The sequence below is a fragment of the Pinus tabuliformis genome, chromosome 8 (assembly GCF_031772625.1).
Source record: "Pinus tabuliformis cultivar Carrire ecotype Pingquan chromosome 8, CPIR1, whole genome shotgun sequence".
NCBI classification, from domain to species: Eukaryota; Viridiplantae; Streptophyta; class Pinopsida; order Pinales; family Pinaceae; genus Pinus; species Pinus tabuliformis.
The window spans coordinates 2073788981-2073813733 of record NC_142294.1 but is presented as its reverse complement, the minus strand read 5'-3'; the positions used below and the strand labels follow the sequence as shown (position 1 = coordinate 2073813733).

Below are 24753 nucleotides of genomic sequence, written 5' to 3'. Positions count from 1 at the left end.
TGTTTGATGAGCATTCATGAAGCCTAACTTTGTTAGTCCATATCTCTAAAATTATAGGGAATCAAGGTCTAAAATTTGAATCACAAGTACATGAAGATATTTTATCTATATCCTATGTTCCAAAACATCACAGAACAAAAGTTTTAGCAAAAATACCAAGCTGACCTATTTGATGAGCATTGAGGAAGCCTAACTTCCTTAGACCATATCTCCAAAATTATTCTGAATCCTTGTTTATTACTAAGACTGATAGAGTCTAATAGGATTGTATATTAGAATATTGAATAATGGTTGATTGATATGTCTTAATGATGTTACAATGAGCCTCATGACATTATATTCATTAACTAACCATGAGGTGGATGGGTGTGTACCCTTTGATCTTTCATTGATGTAGTGATTTATGTTTATAATTGTTATTATTATTTAATATGTTTTTTGTATTACAATGTTTACTACAAAGCATTAAATTGCAAAGAATATCTCTCAAAGAACCTAGAGAATACAAAAAACAGTGATTGGGAGAGACGGTAGAAAAGTCAAGGATTCTATTGCGATATGAGAAGGAGGGCCAAAGCCTTGGTTTCACACATGAAAGAAGCCTAAAAAACAATTTTATAAATTATTTTCAAACTTGAAAATGGTTAAGGGTTTGCTTGGACTTGGATTGAGTCGAACCAATATGATTTTGTTGACTCTATTCATTAAAAAATACGTAAAAATAAATAAATTTTAGTGCAAGAGTTTATTTTGAAGATTCCAAGCAATTAGAGATAAAATGCAATTAGAGATAAATATGTAAACTCTACTCATGTACATACCATGTAAGGGTGAATATATCAAAATGACACCAAGGCCAATACATTTCAACAACAAAATACATCATCAGTCAAACACTAAATGGGTTCTAGAGTCCAAAGAACATGCTACAAACTATTGACCTACTACATGATACATGGTACAAATCATTGATCAACATGATCAATCATCAAACTCATAACCATTGCTAGAAATGGGATCCTCAGTATGAGATACAAAATCATCATTTGTATCAGAGTCTTCGAACTCGAACTCTTCAGGAACATTTGAAATTGTAGTAGTAGTAGTAGTCCAAGCATAAGCACTAGTTGGCTAAATTGTATGACCAATGCTTGCGTGTGCCATTATTGGTGCTTCACTTACTTCAACTCCTCCTATTGGATATGAATCCAAACCAATCCCCTCCCCCCAACTCTAAGTCATCAATATCAAAATTAGAAACAAACTTTGTTGGGTGAGACTCCTCTAGCAGCATTGAGAACAAGCCAGAGAACTTATGGATGCAATGGATTTAAATGAACAATAGGCCAAGTAAGGGTACTAGTCCTGTCCCTTCATTGTAACAATGAAACTACAAATGGGGTGCAAGAGTGAGACGAAACCAAACATTATCTGTAATATTCCTAACCCAGAATATTCCTCAAACCCCAACAAAAACTCCAACCAAATATATGCAAATGATATAATATCCCAGAAGTGATATAATAACAGTGGAACAACATATAATAATGTAAACCAAAAATATAAGTAGATACACAAGAAATGCAGCGAGAAATGCTAAGCCATTTTATTATACTGAGCAATAAAATGAGTACAAGAGGTGAGTAGACAGATGGCACCTCGACTTGCACAAGGCAAGTGAAGAAATACTCTCAGAATGACAAGAATGGCCTCTCTGTGTGGATGTTGCTGTTGTGCTGCTGCTGTTGCTAGGAAACAAATGATGATTTGGGGCTGCTCCCCTCTTGGGGTTTTGCGCAGTTCCTCAATGCCCTGCGCTACCACTGGAGAAAACCCCTCTAAACTCTGCCTGAAACATTGCCTGAAACCCTGCCAAAAATCCTCCAATGACACAAGAGCTGGACCCTTGCTCAAACTCCCACCATAAATCCACCTGCAAAACCCCAATCCAGCACTACAACCAAAAAGCACTGCGTCCCTCTCCAACTACTGCGCAATCCTCCAAAATGCTGATGAAACTGCTGCTGAAATGCTGATAAAACTATTGCTGAAATACCGATGGAATTACCTTGCCCGAGCAGGCAATCGAAGTCCCCCGGGGCTAAGGGTGAGATCTCCGAACGGAGACACTCAATGCACTAAAAAGTGCTGCAGACCAGCTAAACAGCCAGCGTGCTCAGAAGTCGAAACGACTAGCTCAAAATGCACATAACTGAATGATCCAAAATGAGGGGGCTCCTCTCTATTTTATAGCCTCTACCTCTCACAATCCCTAGGCCCACCTCCTCCTGCGTGCTTCTCCTCTTGCCACGTGTTCTTCCGTCATGCGCAGTCTCTCCATGTGTCTACGTGAGCTCCATTTCTGCGTCCCCCTTTGGCCCCCTTGGCTCTCCTTTAAGTCACAACGTTGTGCTACCTAGGAAGTGACTTTTTATTCTAAAGTGAGTTATGCCCCCCTTCCTCACTTTTTATTTACAAATAACTATAGAAGGCAAAAATTGAACAAAATCGAATATTCCAATTAGCCATAGCTAATTAGGAATATTACATTATCTCATGTTGGAAGGGATAAGCTCCAAACTCTGCAAGGATGATGGGTTGGGGATTGACTGCTTGCACCTTATATGTGGCAAAGCAGTGTGATTTGTACTCTCTTTGTTGACCAATTTGACTCTAGTAACGTAGGACCCCACACCTTAGAACCATATAGGATAGTGGGTCGAACTAGAGTATTCAAAAGTGACAACTTGGTTGATATGTCCTCAAAGTGGTTATGGAAACACTCTCTCTCAAGAAGGGCAGGGAACCATATCCTTTATTGATTTGAGACTGCAATGTATGGCATAGGCTAAAACTAGGACTTGTGAAGACTACCCCCAAGTAACTGTATGTACAATTGATTGCAATCGCCTTTCTTTCGAAAAAGAAATGGTGATCAAAGAGTGTCTTCTTAGATCCATTCAAGATCATGATCTTGGTTTTACCCAACTTGATTGTCAATTATCGAAAGTCACGAAAGAGGGATGGGGCGTCCAACTATCTCTGTAACCCCTTGGGAAATGAGTTAGAAGGATCACATTATTAGTATAAAGAAGGATAGATATCAAGACATGGTGGAGTACGCATCTATTTTCCGACTAGATGTGTTCATAGAAAGAGGACTCTAGCTCATCAATGTCGATCCCAAACAATGTGGAGCACAAGGAACAACCTTGTTTGATCCCAATGGTACTCCTGATAAAGTCTGATAATCGATGTCCTATCGAAGTCGACCAAGAATTGACACGTAAATGCACATGATAACTATCAACAAGGTATCGGATATACCAATATCTTTGAGTCTCTAAAACAAAGTCTCATGGGGGATGGAGTCAAAAACTTTTCAGAAGTCCACAAAGTAGCAATAAGCTTTCAAAGAGTGATGTTGTGCCTATGAAAATTCCACTAGAGGAACTCTTACTGCAGCAAACTAATGTTACTTATCCTACTTGATTATTCATGCAAGTTATTTACTGTGTTCTACGGTGAATATCGAAGCAAATACATCTGCAACCTTCACTTAAATTACATATATGCAGAAACAAATATTGAGCAAGAAAGAAAAATACAACACATAGGACACAATTATTTTTGGACAAATAGTCCCCGGAAAAACCCAACTTGGGAAAACCGGTGCAACAACTCTAAGGGTTTATTATTATGCAAGAGAAAATTTTGAGTACAATTCTAGGATGCTCAACTGGCAATCCAATACAGAGAGAATACTAAACAAAAGACTGGTGAAATGATCTCACGTTGTCACTAGAGAATCAGTGACTGATCCTACTGCTCTGGAGGCTTTGCGTTACCCTCTGCGCAGAACTGCGTCACCCTGGGCAACTTCTATGTCACCCCTCCTGGGTTTTACATTGCCTCTCCTCTAGATCTTTTGCTCGCTGAGAGATCGACTTTTTGCCTCCCAGACTCACACCCTGACTTCTGACAATTGAACTATGACTTTCCTCAGCAGCAACTCGACTTCCCCTCAAGGACTGTGATGCCTCTGCATCAGCACTGTGTAGGCCAGCATCAATCTTTCTTTGAACACCTTTCTGTTCTCTCTATTCCTGGTACTCTGGAAATTCCTTCTCCCGGATTCTCACTGCCCCTCTACTGCAAGATCTCCTCAATCGATTTTTCCTCCTGAGAACTTCTCACTTCAGAAAATTGATTTCCTTGATCTCTATGCGTGTTTTCCAAATGACCCTCAAGCCCCTTCTTATATCTTCTTGTTGGACAACCAACGACCTAGATTAAAACATAATCAAAGGCTAAGATCGTTTTGACTTGATCCATGGTTTTTTCTAGAAGTTTCACTCCTTATTAGATTAATACCCATTAATATTTTATTTTTCCTAAGTTTAGACTTTAGGAACCCCATTAAAAGTATTAATTATTTTAATAAAATCACTTCTGGGTGGAATTTCCCAAAACACTTTCTAGGTTCTTTGGAATACCTGTGCCCAAGCGTCCCTGCAAAATTTGAGGCTTAGAGCACATCCGATGCTATCCCAAATCAATAGTGCCTCCTCCATAATGGCTTGAAGTGTAGGATGTGGTCAATGGTTCATTACTTAGGTTTGAATCCAACTTGTCCTCTAGCTTTGAGTTACCTCCTCTAAAGCTCCCCTAAAATCATTCAGTGGAGGGTTATAGCATAAAGTTTAGAAAATGTGTGGTTTACCATTATCACTTTGTAGTTGTTGGGATCTATAATCGAGCCCGATTTGTGAATTAGGTGGATAATGTGATGTGACCAAGACTGGAAAATCCATGCAAACTGCATGGTTGAACAAGTCGGTTAGGTGGCTATCCATAGCATGAAGAAGGTAAGTGGAGAGGTAACCTGAATGGTGGGTTGTCCAAGAACATAACACAAGGAGGAAGTATGGGTAAACATGGATTGATAGTTAGGAGGGAGAGTGGAGTGACAAGGGAAAAGGTATGCTTGAAGTATTTTGGGGAGAAAATATAATAAGTGGGCCCAGATGACCCTCCTTTATCTCCAATACAAGAGTGCCCCTCAAAAATGGTCTGAGATACAAGTATCTCCAACAGATGTAGGTCTATGGTGGCTAGATCATGTTTTCCCTCCAATATTTTCAAAGACCTTCAAAATAGGTGAATACAAGGTCAACAATGGCCCAAAGCTAAAGTGCCTCTCCAACCAACTCCCAAGAGTGAGGAAGTGGTTAAAACAAGAAATAACCACCTCTAGAAGTTTGAGTCTCCTTTATTTCATGTATAGCTTAGGAGACCAAGCTTGCTTTATACATTTCCAGTTTCCCTTTAAGATTGTAGCAGTTTCTTGCTCGTTAGGTTGGGACATTCAAGAGTTCCTTTATTTGAGATGAAGCATTGAATGGTTTGAGGAACTAGGTGATGGCTAATAAGGGGGGTAGAGTTCATGTTAGGCGTTTTCCCATGTGCTAAAAATTCTCCCAGCCATCTTTTGCATTTTACATTTTCTTTTATTGTGGCTTTATATGCTTTTATCTTTCTTTCATCAACCTCTTGGGGCCAAGTTTCTGGGCTTTGACTCAAGAATGTGGATATAGGGTGCCAAACCCAAAGATCAATGATTACCAAACCAAAGAATGGAGATGGATATCAGGGAATGATGGAAAGTGGTAAGTATGGATTACCTTGGACACACTATATCAATCAGTGCCTCCTTGGTAGTGCCTCTCCTAAACCTTAAGGCCTTAAAGGAGCTCCCACTCGACTAGAGTCAAAGAATAACCTCCCAAGTGAAGTGAGGGAACAAAGATACAATTGGGATCGGTCAATCATCCAATTTTCCCTGTGATTCATATCATTATGCCCATAACATTAAATGAAAGCACATGATTGAAAAAATTGTAGGAATTTACAGGGTAAGTTCCTTAGATAGAACACCAAAGGACACCGCTCACAAACAGATCACAGATCAGTACACTAGTATTCTTGACGTGGTTAAAACCCTCAAAGAGGGAAACAATCCACGACCTGAGCCAAAGCGGTCACTTTAGGAAATTTATTAATGTAAAAGAAATAAAATTTACATAAGCTTCTCTCATGAACAATCACTTAACAAATGACCCTCCATGCTCTTTAAATAGAGATCATGGACCAATCGGGTGTTAAGCAACAGATCAAGTGTCGGTAATACCTAGGAGAGAATGAATCGTCGGATCACTGCATGTCTAGAACATATCATGACCGTCGAATTGTAAGTTACAAAAAGTACATTCTAAAGAAACACACTTTACCTAAATATACACTAGACCAAGTTATACTTAATTATTTCCTACGTGTCGGAATATCTTGACATCCCCCCTTAAGAACAACTTGGGATAGGATTGAAGGATGTACAAAGATGACACAATAGGAGAAGGAAGGAGGCATTAGAGCCTATCCCCCCTTAGTGACAACTTCCTGAACTCCAACCATAAATTGAAGTTTAGCAAACTTTGCCTCTGTGAGAGCCTTTGTAAAGATGTCTGCAACTTGATCATCGGTTGAACAATATTGCACTTCAAGGACATGGTCATGAATGAGCTTTCTGATGAAATGCATGTGTAGTTCAATGTGTTTGCTGCACTGATGTTGGAATGGATCTTTGCATAGTTGAATGGCACTTTGATTATCGCTCCAAAGTGTAGTCGAATGTTGCTGCTGAAAACCAAACTTTGACGGGATCCGATGAAGCCATAGGGCTTCCTTACTAGTTTCAATGATGCCATGATACTCTGCTTCTGCTGAAGAAAGAGAAATGGCACTTTGTTTTTTGCAAGCCCATGTAATAGGTCCAGAACCAAGAGTGAAGACATAACCTGCAATAGACTTCCGATCATCAGGGTCACCAACCCAATCAAAATCAGTGAAACCAACCAATAGAGGAGATGCTTCTGCATTGTAATGAATCCCAAACTGAACTGTACCTCGAACATAACGAAGTATTCTTTTAGCTGCTTTCCAATGACTTTCATGTGGGTTTTGCATAAACCGAGCAACAAGGCCAACAACAAAGGAAAGGTCAGGATGGGTATGGGTCAGATACAAAAGTTTTCCAACAAGTTGATGGTATAAGGTAGCATCAACTTCAAGGGAAGTACAAGTGACTGAAATTTTGGCTCCAGACTGAAAGGGAGAAGGGGTTGGCTTACAGTCTTCCATGTGAAAGTGGCATAGAATATCACAGGCATACTTGGACTGGGAAAGGGAAATACCTTCTTTGGATTGCAAGACTTGAAGACCAAGAAAATAATGCAAGTGTCCTAAGTCTGTCATTTCAAACTTCTTTTTAAGGTTGGACTTCACATGGTTTATAAGGTTGGGATCACTACCAGTAAGGATAAGATCATCAACATAAAGAACAAGAATGATAAGAGACTTACCCACTTTCTTGGTGTAGACAGTATTGTCAGAATGACACCTAGAAAAGCCAGTATCTAAAAGAAAGCTATCCATTTTGGCATACCAAGCTTGAGGGGCTTGCTTGAGACCATAAAGTGATTTCTTAACTGACATACAAGGTTGGAGTTTGTTTGTATAAAGCCAGGAGGTTGTTCCATATAGATTTCTTCATGCAAGCCCCCATGCAAGAAGGCAGATTTAACATCAATTTGATGGACTTCCCATTTGAAAGAGGCAGCAAGGGAAATAACAAGGCAGATAGAGTTCATTTTGGCAACAAGGGAGAAGGTTTCAGTATAGTCAGTGCCTTCAAGTTGTGAAAAACCCTTAGCAACAAGACGAGCTTATGTTTATTAACTGTTCCATCTGGTCCAAACTTGGTTCTATAAACCCATTTGCATCTAACAAGTTTTCGTCCCTTTGGAAGAGGAACAAGGTCCCATGTATTATTTGCTAATAATGAACGATATTCTTCATTCATAGTTGCGTCCCAATCTGGATGGCCTGAAGCTTTTGCAAAAGTGTCAGGATCATAATTCGCTGAAGCTTGAGCCATTAAAGAAGAGGCTCTATCGAATTGAGAACGTGTAAGATGCTGATTTGTAGGATCACTTGCAAGAGCACCTGCTGCATCTCGAGTAGAGTGGACCCATTTTGGAAGTTGAGGAGCTGAAGGAGGATCTTGAGAAAGGTGGGGGAGGATTGTCATCCTTGCTGTCATCATCTGAAGAAGGAATATTTTCAGAAGTAGAAGGGATAGAGAGAGGTGGCACATCTGCCGAACGAGGCTCGTAGGTCGATATATTTTCAGAAAACTTTACATCTCTTCTAATGATAACATTTTTGGATTTAGGTTGAAGAAGTCTATATCCTTTGACATCTTTAGAATATCCAACAAAAATACATTTTTCACTTAGGTTCTAAGGCTTTATGTTTCTCATCTGGAATATGGGCCCGTGCTTCACTTCCAAAAACACGAAAGTGATTTACATCTAGTTTAATTGAGCTCCATGCTTCTTCTGGAGTGATATTCTTTAAAACCTTAATAGGAGTGTTATTTAATATGTAATTTGCACAATTAATTGCTTCTGCCAAAAAAGATACAATTGGGATCGGTCAATCATCCAGTTTTCCCTGTGATTCATATCATTATGCCCATAACATTAATTGAAAACACATGATTGAAAAAATGGGAAGTGTACTTGTTAAGATGACCCACTTTCCTTCAAGAAGAAATGCCAGACGACAGATTGATCTGACCAAAGCAATGGGTGGAGAACTCTGGCATAGTGTTATGGGCTAACCATGATGGGGCTATTGGTTGGCAGGCTGTCAAATGAGGAGAAAAGTTTTCTGCTATGGGTTACCCACTTTTGGTGGGTAACAAGTCCTTCAAGAACCCACAAGATTTACTGTTGGTTAATAGATCTATTGCTGTGATCAGCGATACAAACTTGGAAATCGGCTTCCTCTTTAGAGTGTACTTTGATACCATGTTAAAATTTTAATCCCAATGTCTAGATAAATTATTTCTTTGCTGAAAATTAAATTATTCACAGAATAAAATATACTGGCTGGAATTTTAACTGAATAAAAATAGCAAAAGTAAATGAAACCAATTTCCACATTCATACACAGCAAAATTTTCCCTTTAAAATCAGCTCTTCATTCAAATAATTTCCAAGCTTACAAGGGCTCCCTTATAGGGCAAATGACTCTCTCTTTAAACAATACAATATTACAATCTACAACAAATTTCTGAAATTTATCTGAGCAGCCGTACGGCCCTCCAGAAATTTCTGAATCACCCCTCAACCTCAGTTGGCTGTTGTGCAAACTGTATGGCTTGTGTGCTCTGTTGTATGGCTACCCTTGTCCTGCTCCTGTTGCTTTGTACGATCACCCTTGACCTGCTGTAGATCAGATTTCTAACTGATCCCTTGTGCTGCTAAGCACTGCTTCTTGTCTTCTCTCTTCTCTGGACATAAACGTTGGATGAAGATCCTTTATCACCTTTGTTGTTCTTCTTGAGCCAATATCCTTTGTCTCAATCACTTTTTGTCTTTTTCTTTCATAATATAATATAAAGTTAAATCCCTAACCCTATTCTCCAAAGTGATTGATGGCTGAGATTAAATCTCACTCACTTTGAGATCAATGGTTTGTTGACATTTGTAGGTCAAGCAGGTACTTCTACACAAGCCTAAGTGTTTGGGCGTGTGAGAAGTCACCTAATAGCCCTTGAACCTTAGCAAATTACTTTAGTGATTAAAGTAATTTATTTTATAAGAGAAAAGTGAATTAATCTAATCTAATGCAAAGGTTATTTGCATTAGTGAATTAGATGAATCTCAACCATCGATCTCAAGTGAGATGAGATCTAATCTCAGTTGTCAATCCCTTTGGAGATTAGGGTTGTGGGTTTGGTCATAACTCAAGCTTATAAAAGAAGGACTAGGCCAAGGGAGAAGACACAACACAGAGGGGCACAAGGCATTGGGTGAGGCATCTTAGTGGTGGGTAGAGGAGGACTCTACTCGAGTGTGCTGTGTCCGAGGAAAATGCAAAGGGGGCAGCAAGGAGATCCAGATCAGCCAAGTGTAAGGCTTGATCAGCTGGATCAGATCTAGATTATTGTATGTATTTTCCTCAGTTTGGGCCATTTTTCCAGTAAGGGGAGCCCAAGTAGGTTCTGATTAATTAAATGAGGAACTGTTGATTGGGCAGAAAATTGTGTGTCTGTGTGTGAGATTGGTTGATTTTTACTGCTTCCATTGAATATTTTGTTTAAGTTAAAACTCTAGCCATGTTTTTATTCAGTAGATCTAAATTTGTTAGGGACTAGTTACCAGAATTACTAGGGTTTGAAATTTAACACAGTTGAGATTAAGTCTAAATCACTAATGCAATTAACTTACACTTTATTAGATTTTCTTAACTCAATAATATTAAAGACTATTCAATTTAATAATTTCTTTAATTAAAGTGAATTTCCAAAGTTGAAGAAAGGTCCTTTTGGATGACTACCATATCTTTCGACACTAGACCTCTGCAAAAGTACCTGTCTGAGCTACAAACATCAACACAGAGCCCTCTTATCCTAGACTTTGCAGGTGATTATTTTTTATAGCCAAAACCCTCTGATCCCTTTGTTAGTCTTATGCCTTTTGCAATAATGTTTCATGTTTCCTGTTCTTGTAACATAGGTTGATAATGTTGCAACAAGTTTCCTGTGAGTAGAGAATCATCATTATAATTTACTAAGCTAAAATTAGATGAGGGATCATTTGCAGAGATTTCAGTACTAGGCAGTGTCTTTGCATAAATTAACCAATCTAGAGAGATTGGCACCAGTAAATCAAAGATATGTGAATTTGATAGTTTGCATCTATTGATGCAGATATGAAATTCTATTCAATATATGAATTTTTCAATTAAATGTGGGCAATAATTAGTTAGAATATTTACCGAAGCTGTTGCAATAGCATAAATAGTTATTATCATGAAATTCAAGATTAAGGCTGTGTTTGTTTCTGTAAGCATTTGTTTTTGGTAAAAATTCATGTTTTGCAAAGGCATCCTTTAGTAATTATAACTTATTACCTCGATAAAGTTTAGTACATCAGAAGAAACAGAACTAGCATGTTTTTGGAGGGATCAGTATTATTGTTTTCCAAAAGCTTGCATACGTTTGTTGAGTTTTCGATCACCATGAGATTGATCGTCCCTCTTTTGTTTATTGTTTGAAGAGCTTGAAGATTAAACAATGCACATGGATTTGTGACTCCTTGAAAGCATAGACCTGGATATCGGTAGCACTTAATTGTTTCCTCTTAAATTGCTTCTCTTTATCTGCTAATGATAATATTCTATTGTCTGAGGAACTGGAAGGCTAAACAATGAACATGGATTTGTGACTACTTGAAAACTTGGACATGGATATCTGATAGTTTATTGTTCTTTAATTAATTTTACACGTGTTTTACAGGATGCATGGCAAGACATAGATCCTGACAATATGTTGTACGAGGTGTGCTGCTTAGCTGGATTCGTCCATTGGAAGTTGTCTGATTATTTCAAGTATCTTTTTGAAGTTCTTTTTTTAGTTATAAAGGTTTGCATTTTTATAATATGCAGGAACTCGTTGCATTGAGCGAAGTTGTTGGCACCCAGAGTAGAGGTCTTCCTCCAGATTTGATTTCTTCTTTGCCTTTGTCTAAATATGTGCCAGAAAGTCCAAGTTCAAGCAACTCTGAGAAGTAAGAAACTCGGTGCCTGTTCTAGATATTTTCATTTGTGGTTCCCTAATTTTGGTATGTTTGGTTTCCTCTTTATTAACCTATTGCAGGCATAATATATATTTTGAACTGCGCTTATATGTTCACAAACCGAATTAACATTTTTTCTAAACTTCAGATTGATTGGAAGAGTTGAATTTAAGTAGGCAAAACGTTGTCATAGTTTCTAGATTTTTCCAGACACAATTTGATTGGAGGGAACTATCCCAAGTGGTATTTATGCTTCAGAGAATTCTGCAAACAACAGATTAAAAATAGTCATTAAAAGTCTGGTGGGTTAGCTCAAGTAGTTGAGTGCTTGAATTACAAGCAGGAGGTTATTGAGTCAAATCACTGGGCTGGCTGCCTGTCTGAATAATATTTGCCTCACTCGATGTCCATCATGTTAGGTTGCCAAAACTGCAACTGACTGGTTTACCATCCTCAGAATGAGGGGAAGTGCGACACGGGTTTCTTGGAAATGTGCATTTCATTGGAAAAATGTCATAAAATAATTATAAATAGAATAATATATGTGAGATCTCAATTTACCTATTATTATGTGAATTTCTTTAGCTAACTAATGTCAAACTAAAATACTGGTGCCAGTTGGTTTTAATATAAACAATTAGGATTAATTAAAGTAATATTAAAAGTTATTGTAATGATAAGGTGAAATGCTTGAGTCTGAAGTTCAAACATATTTGGAGATGGATCCATGTCCCAGAATAAAGAAATATGGTCTTGGATTGTCGCAACAAATTTCTTATTAAGAAATTGTTAAACTATCTGGTAATACATCATTTTGTCATTCAGGTTTTCCTTTTTCTGGATTGCACTGAAAATTCTGTCTATTAATTCTATTGGTCTGAACATCAACAGAGAGCTACTGCACAGATATATATATATTATAGAATAATGTTTCTTTCACATTAAGAATTTGAATCTTGCTATTTGCTTCTTTAAAGGAGGAACCTTGTTGAAAAGTGTAACTAGGTTCGGTCTTCATAATGACATGTAATTGTGATTTTATGTAAAGAGATGTAAAGAAGAAAAATAAAATATTGTAATGCTTGCATCATGGGTTTCATGAGCAAGAGATTTTATTTTTGAGTCAAGGCTCCCATTGAGAGCCTTTAGGAATTTTGTCATCTAGTCATAAAAGAATAAAAGAGTCATTGTCATGTAAAGAAGTCATGTTACACATTGTAAAGAGTCACACTTGTCTATGTAAAGTAATCCTCCAAGACCTTGTCACTAGCCCTCTCCAAGTCGGCCTACAACGAATGAAGAAACTAGAAGATGATGTCGACTCTCCTCCTTATGATCATGTCAGCCTAAAGGACATGAGGCAGCGTGTATATATAGCCACACTCGGCCTCACTTAGAGGCAAGCAATTCGGTGAAAGAGAAGAAGCATAAGTGCGAAGAAGAGCTAGAGAAAAGAAGCGAAGATCAAGAAAAAGGATAGCGAAGGAAGGGATACTTTTGGGAGATCTGTTTTGGGCACAGATCTTCCACGTGCGAAGCAAGGAGGTCCGAAGGCATAGAAAGAAGGTCAAAGAAATTACTTCTGCATCGAGGTGACCTTGTTTGGGTATTGATCTCGCAAGAAGAAGCCGAGGAGAAATAGGTCTCTCTCTTGAAGAGACTAATCAAGAAGCATAGACTATTCTAGGGTTTCTGAAGTAGGGTTAACCTAAGAGATCAAGATTCTCTAGGAAAGCCAAGAAGGGCAGTGTGAGAAAGTAGAGACCGAGATTCTCTAAAAGAAGCCAAGGTGAAAGAGTAGAGACCGAGATTCTCTAGAAGAAGCCAAGGTGAAAGAGTTGAGACTGAGACTCTCTAGAAGAAGTCGAGGTGAAAGAGTAGAGACCGAGATTCTCTAGAAGAAGCTGAGGAGAGCAGTTTGAGATCTAGAAGAAGCCGAGAAGGGGAAGAGGTAGAGCATCAAGGCTAGTGACAAGGGTCTTGGAAGGACACTAGAGTCAAGGGTCTTTGTCATGGTCTTGGTATTCGTCAATTGACGATCTATAAGGAGAATTTTCTGATTGAGTTTTTCTCTCAAAGAGAGATGTTTTTGCCCTGGCTGACAAGCCTACATACTGTGTCTCTTGTCTTCTATTGTTTATTTGGTAATTGTCTTGATGAAAAGAACACATCGATAATATAACAAAGAGAAGATCATAATACAAGGAGTAAAAGAATATCACAAGCAATTATCAAGAAGAGAAATCTCTTAATTATTAATGCCCTAAATTTCTCAACATGGTATCGAAGCTTACATGCTGAAGTCAAGAAGGGGCTTTCAAGCAAGAAGACACACGAGAATTGAACTTCAAAGAAGGATCAAAGCAAGTCAAGGAACACCAAGCAAGAGACCAAGATCTTCATCATACCAAAACCCTAGAAGCATTTCCAAAATCATCAACGAAAGAAGGCTAGAACATTCAAGAAGGATTGTGAAGCAAGCCCTCTCCCATCAATTCTTCAAGGAGTAATCTTCAATCAACATCAAGATTAAGGAGAAAGCAAGCATCAATCACTCAAGTAAGTTTATGACTTCATTTGATATTATAAAAATGTCTTTTTGCAAGGAAAGCAACAAATTGGTTGGGGCTTCAAACTTCCTTGCATGGAAGAAAAGAACTGACCTAAATCTCATTGAGAATGAGGTCATGGATCACATCAAGGGGTTAATAACCCAACCTACCAAAGAAGATACTCAAGCACATGCTAGATTCAAGAAGGGGGGAGTGAGGGCCCAGAGGTTTCTCATAGTATCCATCAAAGACTCTCCTATCCCATATGTATCAAAATTAGACATTGCAAAAGCTATATATGACAAATTGGTAGAGTTGTTTTCTGTAAGCATTGCAGGAGGAGTAATCTCATTAAGGCAGGAACTTTACAAGCTAAAAAGGACAAAGGAAGATGGAATAGCCTCATTCTTTATGAGGAATCAGAGATAAGAGATCAACTGCAAGGTATGGGAGAAGTTGTCGTTGATAGAGAAATGACAACGTGGTATTAAATGCACTATCGGAAGAATGGGGTAAGTATTTATGGGAAGAAAGAAGCTACTCCATTCCAAGATCTATGGTCACTTTGTAATATCGGAGAAACTAGACTGAAAGTAAAGTCTGATGTAGGATCAAATGATCAGAATCAAGCATATGCTGCTATGTCAAGAAGAAAAGGAAAGTTTGGAAAATTTGGTCCTCAAAAGAAGAAGAAAAACATGGCTAAGGTATAGTGCTATGGATGTCAAGAATATGGGCACTATCAAAGAAATTGTACTAAGCTTAAAAGGGACAATAACAAGAGAAATAAGAAAGAAGCCCAAATTATCGAAGAAGTAGAAGAGCCTGAGACAAAGAAGCCTAAGAAGGAGGAAGTGAAAGATCTCTACTATGACTAAGAGAATCTCCTTCACTAAAAAGGTACTCTTCTGTTGTAGATAGGAAGCATTGTAAATAAGATAGGATGCATTATAGTAGAAAATGACATCATGGTAGAAGCATTAGAAGTAAGAGCTCGTGACATATGTAATATGATGAATGTCTGGAACAAAACCTATGGAAGTCAACTATGTAGGGTATAGCTCTTGGAAACCTCATTGAAAGCTCAAGTGATAGTTATAGAAGTCATTTGGAAAAAGGGTTATCATACAAAAGATAGCATCGACAAGATAAGGATATGCAAGATCCTCAAAGATTCTCTAATGGAATCTTCAATGTAAAGATTCACCGATCAAGAGGAAAAGTAAGTGTTTCTTCAAGAATTCCAATCTTGTGGAATTCATAGAATGATGGTATGATAACATGATAGTGAAGCAGATCAAGGGAATGAAATTCCTTCATTCAAAGGAAACTGTTGCAGGAAGTATGGATGGCCCAAAGGAAAGATGAGGTATGTATGCTCAAAATTAATATTGTGGAAGTCATGTCATATGGTTACAGATAACATGGATCATTGCTCTTAAGAGGCATGATCAAAGAAGGAATCTCCTCCCTCAAAAGGATGCTAGAATGCACGAGTCACATATTTATTAGATGAAATCAACATAATATGTCCTCATATAGAAGTATGAGGTGTTCTGATTACAATTGAGGAACTCTGAAGCTCTTGGGAATGAAATATGTGAAAAAAGGAAGGAAGAGATCATGAAGCTATGCAACTATGGTAAAGGAAGTCAACATCTGAAGGACCAAGGAGATTTGACTATGAAATCTCTCAGAAAGATATGAAGACTTCGGTGGGAGCTGGAAAAAGATGAAGACCCTTGACAATACATATTTTTAAGGAGATGTGTCAACATGTATGTAGGGTGTTGATGCCTACAAGAAGTTGTCATGATAAAAGGCCATCACAAGGTAATTATGATTCAAGTATTCATTATTTATGAACTTGTATCTAGATGGGCTTGTGTAGGACTACTGAAGGGAAGAACTATGAACGTCTTCCATGAAGAAACATGTAGAAGGATGCAAGAACCTTTCTGAAAAGAAAGCTTGATAAAGGTAGTAGAACATGAAGCAATGTTAGATGAAGACTGATGGATCACTTTCCAATGAAATGAATGATGACATGACTGATGAATGAAAGTGATGGATGGTATGTGCCCTATGAAGAAGTCCCAAAAGATGAAGACTCCACAACAAAGAAGAAATTCATGACATCGAAGAAAGGAGTTCTTCAAAGCAGGTGGTTGTCTCATCATCTCCACCTAAGGAGCTGCTAAAGGTCCCTATTTTGAGAGGGAGCCTAGAAAGTTTCTTACTTGGAAGAAACTTGGAAATTCCTGAGCCAAGAGGGAGCTTAGGTACATGCCTTGTGTAGTGTTGATTTCTGGTAGCATTAGATGTGTTCTAAGCCTCAAAATTTGCAGGGAGGCTAGGACACATGTATTCTAGAATACCCAGAAATATTTTTGGGAAATTCCACGCGGAGACAATTTTATTAAAATAATTAATTATTTTTAATGGATGCCTAAGTCTAAACTTAGGAAATTAAAATAATTAAAGGGTATTAATAAAATTGGGTATGAATCTCGAAGATGAAGATCGAGTTAATATGATTTGATCCATTGATTAGAATTTAATTTGGGTTGTTGATTACTCAACGAGAAGATTATAAGGACTTCGATGGGCATTTGGAAGACACATCGAGTGAGAGATCAAAGATCGATTTTCTCAAGAGAGCAGCGCAGCAGTTGCCGGAGAGGTCATTGAGGAGATTTCTTGTAGTGAGGGGCAGTGATAGTTTTCTGGTTGGAGAGTTTCTTGATCCGGTGATACATTGCAGAGAGATATTCAGAAGAGGTAGTGCGGAGCCACGTTGGGCAGCGTAGAGCCATGCTGAGGCAGCGCAGAGCCTGAGAGGAGATTCGAAATTTGCTGGAGAGTCGAGTTCTAGAGCCAAAAGCTAGGGTGTGAGACCAGAAGGGCAGAGAGTCGAATTTCCAGAGGCAAATCGACTAGCAAGAAGGGTGACACAGAGCCTAGTAGTTGTGACTCTGAATTGCGTAGGCTGACGCAGAGGCAGTGTGGGGTTGCCATTCAGAGCCTGGATCAATGTTGAATCTCCAGTGATAGTGTGAGGTATTTCTCACTAATTTCTCTGCCAGTCAGATTCTCTGTATCGGATAGCCAGTCAGATTCTCTGTATCATCACCTCAGCCTACAGAGATGGTGAGGTTGGCCTTGAATTCAGTCTTAGCAAAATGGCAAGTATTTGTCCAGAGTATTCTGGGTAAAGAGAAATTGTTAGATTGGGAAGGGATGTGGGCCACTCTTCAACGGGAAGAGATGAGGCGAAACTTAGTCAAGTGAAAACTTGATGGCAACAACAACAGTGGAACGAAGCCTAAGGAGGAGGAGGAGAATGCAACCCTTGCATCAAAGGGGTAGCAGAGGAAGAAGAAGGATATTACTAAGATCAAATGTTTCCGGTGTGGTGAATTTGGTCACTACGTTATGCAGTGTCCTCTCAAGAAGAAGGACAAGGATGAGAAACATGATCCGCAGGCTGTAATCGCAAGGATCTAGGAGGAGGAGTTTGCCATGATTGCCCAGATACCTTCAGGGGAGAGGGGGGGTGATCTAGTACTGTAGCTTGAAAGAATTGCAAATGGGCAGGCTCCATTGAGGAGTCCACCTCTTGGATCAATACCTTGCTACAGGAGCCCATATCAGAAGTAGTAGGATGGACCAGTGTCAGTTGGTGCAGAGGAATGTCGGAGTGACAGTTGCAGTGGCTAGGAGCGCCAGAGACTGAGCAACGCAGAGCAGAGTTGGTAGCAGTGCAGTTGGCACAGTGCAAAGTCAGCAACAACGCAGAGACTTCAGAGGGTCAACACAGAGACTAGCAATAGTGAGAACTCCAGCAACATATGCATCACGTTGAACACCTTTGGTTCAGTATTTTGGATGTTTTTCTATTGCAATGACAACAGAGTTGCAGTGCAGATGCATTTGGCAGCAGCATGCAGATTCAACAACACAAATGCAACATTTGCGCAGTAGTTGGTGGGCAATGATGTCAGACATCAGCAAAACAGAGGGAGATGTTACAGAGTCAGGGTGATGCTTCAACATGTTGCATTATCAGAGCACATTCTTCAATAAGAGGGAGTGTTGATTTCTGGTAGCATCGGATGTGCTCTAACTCTCAAAATTTGCAGGGAGGCTAGGACACATGAATTCCAGAATACCCAGAAATCGTTTTGGGAAATTCCACCCGTAGACAATTTTATTAAAATAATTAATTATTTTTAATGATGCCTAAGTCTAAACTTAGGAAATTAAAATAATCAAGGGGTATTAATAAAACTGGGTGTGAATCTTCTAGAAAAGGACAACGATCGAGTCACTGTTTTCAAAATCGGCCGGTTCGGAACCGACTCGGTCAAGTTGGTTCGAGCTAGGCCAAAAAAAGTTGACTCGGCCTTGGATTCGGTTCGGCCGGTCGAGTTAATATCGAGCCGACCGAGTTGTCTAACAACTCGGCCAACTCGGTATTAACCTGGCCGACCGGCTCGATCGAGCTAGCATTAACCTGGCCGGGTTAGAAAAAGAGGCCCAGGCTACGGATGAATTGCCTGGAATAACTTAAGTATCATCAATCAAAAGATTCAGTGTTCTTTCGAAAGCTGAATTCACTGTGACATTTTAACATGTAAACGGACTTTCGGATTATTGGCTATTTGAATCACAAATGATATACTAGGAGCCTACAAAATCAGAAATTGAATCCCATAGAAAACTGAGTTTCACCTTGCAAAATGTATAGTTTCTAAAACACAACTCAGACATCAATATTCGCTGCAGAAGTGTTAGTTGCAATATTTGCTGCAGAAGTGTCAGTTGACTAGCTGCATATAGCACATCACCAAATCCCAGTGACCTCACAAAGACCACGACCTTTCGCATCTGCTATTTTGAAAAGTATTGACACAAAGGTGTCAATTTTAAGCCTAAAGGAAATTTAGAGACAAACATAATTATAGTGATAGAAGAATCTCTCCGTTTGATGAAGTACAGATTAATATAATTATAAATCCAATATTATGTTCATTTTCTCCTTCTTGTCACCACACCTTCTACAATAGTTGTTCTGATCCATGAAATATCATCAGCAATGCCTAAGTTTTATAGAATAATGTGGCATCCACTCCTTTGATGCATCATGCAATAGGCACAGTTTATGTCCCATGCACATAAATGTTTTTCTCTATGCATCCTCCTTTTCCTCCAAAAAAGAATTCAAGGATTAACTGGACATCCAAAATAGAACATGGAGATTAAGGGTAAGTTAATAAAGCCACTTGAAGTGGATGAACAGACTGACACTGCTTAATAAAAAAAAGTAATTTCATCCTTACTGTGCAAATTTTTGGATTGAATTTTCCATGTTCTAATAATTAGAATATCTTGCATCATTTGTTATGTGTTTTTGTTTTGATCTCGATTCTCTATATCATAATCATGTATGTATTGGACAGTGCACTGGGTGCCATTTTGATATAATGGATATATACACGAGTCTGCTTTGATCATATGTTGTCTTCTATCTATATTCTAATGTTGTGTGTTTGGAAACATGAATGAAAATCTTTAAAATTATGCTTTTTATAAAAAAATTAAATATTTAATGTATTTTTTACAACGACCGAGTCATTGAAATTGCGTTGGCCGAGTTGATACTGAGTCGGAGTCGGAGTCGACCCTCAGCCAAGTCGGTGTCGGAGTCAGAGTTGACCCTAGGCTGAGTTAGTGTCGGCGGCGAGTCGATGTTGGAGTCGGAGTTAGAGTCGACCCTTGGCCGAGTCGGTGTCGAAGTCGGAGTTTTAAAACATTGGATCGAGTCAATATGTTATGAGCCATTGATTAGAATTTAATTTGGGTCGTTGACTACTTAACGAGAAGATTATAAGGACTTTGACGGGCATTTGGAAGACACATTGAGTGAGAGATCAAAGATCGATTTTCTCAAGAGAGCAGCACAATAGTTGCCAGAGAGGTCATTGAGGAGATTTCTTGCAGTGAGGGGCAGGGTTAGTTCTCTGGTTGGAGAGTTTCCTGATTCGAGGATACATTGCAAAGGAGGCAGAGAGAGATCCAGAAGAGGCAACACAGAGCCTAAGAGGAGATTCGAAATTTGCTGGAGAGTCGAGTTCTAGAGCCAGAAGTTGGGGTGTGAGACTGGAAGGGCAGAGAGTCGAAGTTACAAAGGCAAATCGATCAACAAGAAGGGTGATGCAGAGCCTAGTAGCTGTGACGCTGAACTGCGTAGGCTGACGTAGAGGCAGCGCAAAGGCAGTGTGGGGCTTGCCATCCAGAGCTTGGATCAGTATTGAATCTCTACTGATAGTGAGGTATTTCTCACTATTTTTTCTGCTAGTCAGATTCTCTGTATCAGATAGCCAGTAAGGCATCCAAAGATTATATTAAAAAACTAATACATAATAATACAAACCCTCAGTTGCTGCACCAGTTCTCTTGCATTGGGTTTTTCCGGGGACATTTGTCCAAAAACAACGATGTCACTTGTGTGTGTTATTTTTTCTTGCTCAGTTCTTGTTTCCTCATATAATTTAATTAGTGAAGGTCGCAGTCGTATTTACTTCGATATTTACAGTGTAAGATAGTAAATAAATTGCATGAACTAACAAGTAGGAGAAGTAATATCAATTTGCTACAATAGGGATTTGGGTCTCCAAATTCTCACATGCAGGAATGAGTAAATTCCTTTCATGGAATAGATATGTCCTCCCTAATTAAGATGGAGAGATCGACACATCATTCTGGTCTTCACCTGGGAAGACAAAATGAGAGGATTGGGTAATCATTTGGCATCTGATACCCTTTGAGGATGAGATAGGGCATCCAATAGAAGAGTAGTCGTGGAGGACCGATATTCTTTGGGGGTTGGGGAGTCCAAGATAAGAATAGTCCTCATGGAATATACCCTGAGTACCCGGGTAGGGTATGTTCTGAGAGAGACAATGATGAGAGTGTTTATAAATCATTAGTCTCACCAGTAGTGAGCTCAGATCTTGTGGAGAGATAGAGCTGTTAGTCAAGGCCTTGCTATGTAACAATGCTAGTTGACCAATTCGATTCGTCTTATGAGAAATTCTTTAGATTGAGAATGACTGAGTACCATTATGAATACCTCCCTAGTTAAGAGGGAGTGTTGAAAAGTGTAACTAGGTTTGTTCTTCATAATGACATGTAATTGTGATTTTATGTGAAGAGATGTAAAGAAGAAAAATAAAATATTGTAATGTTTGCATCATGGATTTCAGGAGTACAAGATTTTATTTTTGAGTCAAGGCTTCCATTGAGAGCCTTTAGGAATTTTGTCATCTAGTCATAAAATAATAAAAGAGTCATTGTCATGAAAAGAAGTCATGTTACACATCGTAAAGAGTCACACTTGTCTATGTAAAGTAATCCTCCAAGACCTTGTCACTAGCCCTCATCAAGTCGGCCTACAACGAATGATAAAACTAGAAGATGATGTCGACTCTCCTCTTTATGATCATGCCGGCCTAAAGGACACGAGGTAGCGTGTATATATAACCACACTCGGCCTCACTTAGAGGCAAGCAATTTGGTGAAAGAGAAGAAGCATAAGTGCGAAGAAGAGCTAGAGAAAAGAAGTGAAGATCAAGAAAAAGGATAGCGAAGGAAGGGATACTCTAGGAGATCTATTTTGGGCATATATACTCTCCCACATGCAAAGAAAGGAGGTCGGAAGGCACAAAAAGAAGGTCAAAGAAATTACTACAACATTGAGGTGACCTTTTTTGGGTATTGATCTCGCAAGAAGAGGCTGAGGAGAAATAGGTCTCTCTCTTGAAGAGACTAATCAAGAAGCATAGACTATTCTAGGGTTTTTGAAATAGGGTTAACCTAAGAGACCGAGATTTTCTAAGGAAGCCGAGAAGGGTAGTGTGAGAAAGTAGGGACCGAGATTCTCTAGAAGAAGCCACGGTGAAAGAGTAGAGACCGAGATTCTCTAGAAGAAGTTGAGGTGAAATAGTAGAGATTGAGATTCTCTAGAAAAAGCCGAGGAGAGCAGTTCAAGATCTAGAAGAAGCCGAGAAAGGGAAGAGGTAGAGCATCAAGGCTAGTGACAAGGGTCTTGGAAGGACACTAGAGTCAAGGGTCTTTGTCATGGTCTTGGTATTCGTCAATTGAAGATCTATAAGAAGAATTTTTTGATTGGGTTTTCCTCTCAAAGAGTGAGAGGTTTTGGCCCTAGCTGACAAACCTACATATTGTCGCTTGTCCTCTATTGTTTATTTGGTAATTGTCTTGATGAAAAGAACACATTGATAATATAACGAAGAGAAGATCATAATACAAGAAGTAAAAGCATATCACGAGCAATTATCAAGAAGAGAAATCTCTTAATTACTAATGCCCTAGATTTCTCAACAAACCTAACCATTGGTGGAGAAATTGAGAAGAATATATTTATTCATAACAATATTTTGCCGATAACAAAATAAGACTGTCCAAGTAAATGGCTTGGTATATGTTTTCACTTGGTTTTAGGTTAAAATATATCTCAATTATTATTTAAGATTAGAACTGTCATTTGCCCACATTCAGACTTGTGATTCGTTCATGTTATTGTTTCTCCCGTCTTTGCTTAAGAATGAACTTTTTCTTTTATTTGTGTTGAAGAATTAGATTATTACGTGCTACTGATTTTAATTATATATTTATTTATTGAGCTAAAATCTACCCCACCATTTTTTAGGTGTGTCATCTGTCATCTGGAATATGAAGGAGGGGACATAATACAGACCCTTCCATGCAAGCATCAATACCATTCAGATTGCATCAAAATTTGGCTTCAAATAAATAAGGTGACTTGAACGCTTTTATTATGTTAAATATGACTTCTTGCATGCACTACTTGTTTTAATCAAAAACTATGGAAGCTATTTTTAGTGTTTGAAATTTTCATACATTCTACGTAATTTATCTGTCAAAATCTTGTTTCTGATGCAGATATGCCCAGTCTGTAGTGTGGAGGTCTCGGATAGAACAAATCATTGACATGGATAGCTACATGGTTAATCTAGTACTTTCAGGATATAAGCTTGGCTATATTTGTGGAGCAACTTGTAATTTTATTGGTAAAATCGTACATTTTTATTAGGATGTTAGGACAGGCTCTTCTGCATTGATTATCAATTATATGTTCATGTAATTCAGAGGTGGAATGGATGATTTATCATTCTATAAAGCGAATAAGCATAGAAAATAAGACGCCAATTATTCTGAGCGGGACAATTTTCCATTTGAAAAATACTCGATTCCTTTTAGATATGCCCCATAATTATCTCATTGCATAGTTTCTATCGCGCCAACTAATCTTCATGGTGGTATAAGAGAGATTGGACCATCCTTTTTCCTTTGTTATTTCTTGACTTGGTTATGGTTTTTTGAATAAAAAAATGCTGACAACAGTGATTAAAATAGTGCAAATCATGACAGAAAAATAAATTTCCTTGCTGATCATTAAATTTAATTGTACAAATTCCAATGAAGTGTTTGTTTTAAGCTACTATGAACTCTATAAAATCTGTTGGAAATAAATTTGCATCTACTTGATCTTGAAATGTTATTGAAGCTTTTCTTTCCTGTTTCCATAATATGTATAGTTGGCAAGTACTTTATAAAAATTTCATTCGTTATAATTTTTTTCCCTATTTTGTTGCCATTTAACAGGTGGTGTCCTAGGCATACAGGGTGACAATTGAGACCTCCAGGATAATCAATTTAATCACGTTCCTATCACTTCTTTTAACCATTGTGATTAGAACACCCAAAAAAAATTGCCAATAGTTAGATATTGGGATAATTTTCCATTTGAAGCTCCTTTGATTTCTTTTATATATGCTCCATAATTGTCTAAACCGATAGTTTCTATCAACGAACTAATCTTCATGGTGCTATGAGGAAGAAATTACTTGTTTTTTTCTTTGTTATTTCCTGTTCTAGGTTATTGTTTTCTGAAGAACAAATTGCAAACACTGGTGAATTCTTTTGTAGATAAACAAGAGTTAGGACAAGGTTTGGGGATAAAACCACTTTGGGAATAGGCATAATGATTCAAAACAATCCAACCTTAGCCATAGTCATAAAGGATTAAAAATGTCATGGTTTGACCTCATGGTATGGGCATCTAGGTAAACATTGTTCCTCACTCCGTAGAAACACTAAATAAGCTGACCTCAACGTACGTGATGGTATGGCCTCATATTGCAAGCTCAAAGGTATAATGAGTTCTGCTCATGTAGCACAAAATCTCCAAGTTATTACGTGAGGACGCTTCCATGGTATGAATGACATAAGATCAATCCCTCACTATTAAAATATGTGACCATTATTTTTTCCATGAAAAACACCTTCAATTTCCGCAATAAAATGCCTCCTATTAAATAAACTTTTCATTGTGTATAAGAATTGTTCATAATAATATAGGTGTGAGACACAAAAGTTGTGTGCATAAC

The 24753-nt window shown here is 38.4% G+C and overlaps 1 protein-coding gene across 7 annotated transcripts in view; it reads left to right on the top strand.

Moving 5' to 3' along the window:
- Positions 1–23562, top strand: part of LOC149244801 (E3 ubiquitin ligase BIG BROTHER-related-like) — a 96177-nt gene extending 72615 nt beyond the window's left edge. For all 7 annotated transcript variants that reach the window (XM_089375013.1, XM_089375009.1, XM_089375007.1 and 4 more), the window contains 4 exons: positions 11426–11467; positions 11575–11696; positions 22992–23100; positions 23246–23562. In XM_089375013.1, coding sequence (XP_089231139.1) covers positions 11426–11467; positions 11575–11696; positions 22992–23100; positions 23246–23293 — 321 coding nt within the window. In that variant the 3' untranslated portion in view covers positions 23294–23562. The remainder of the gene's footprint in view (positions 1–11425; positions 11468–11574; positions 11697–22991; positions 23101–23245) is intronic.
- The last annotated feature ends 1191 nt before the right edge of the window (positions 23563–24753 follow it).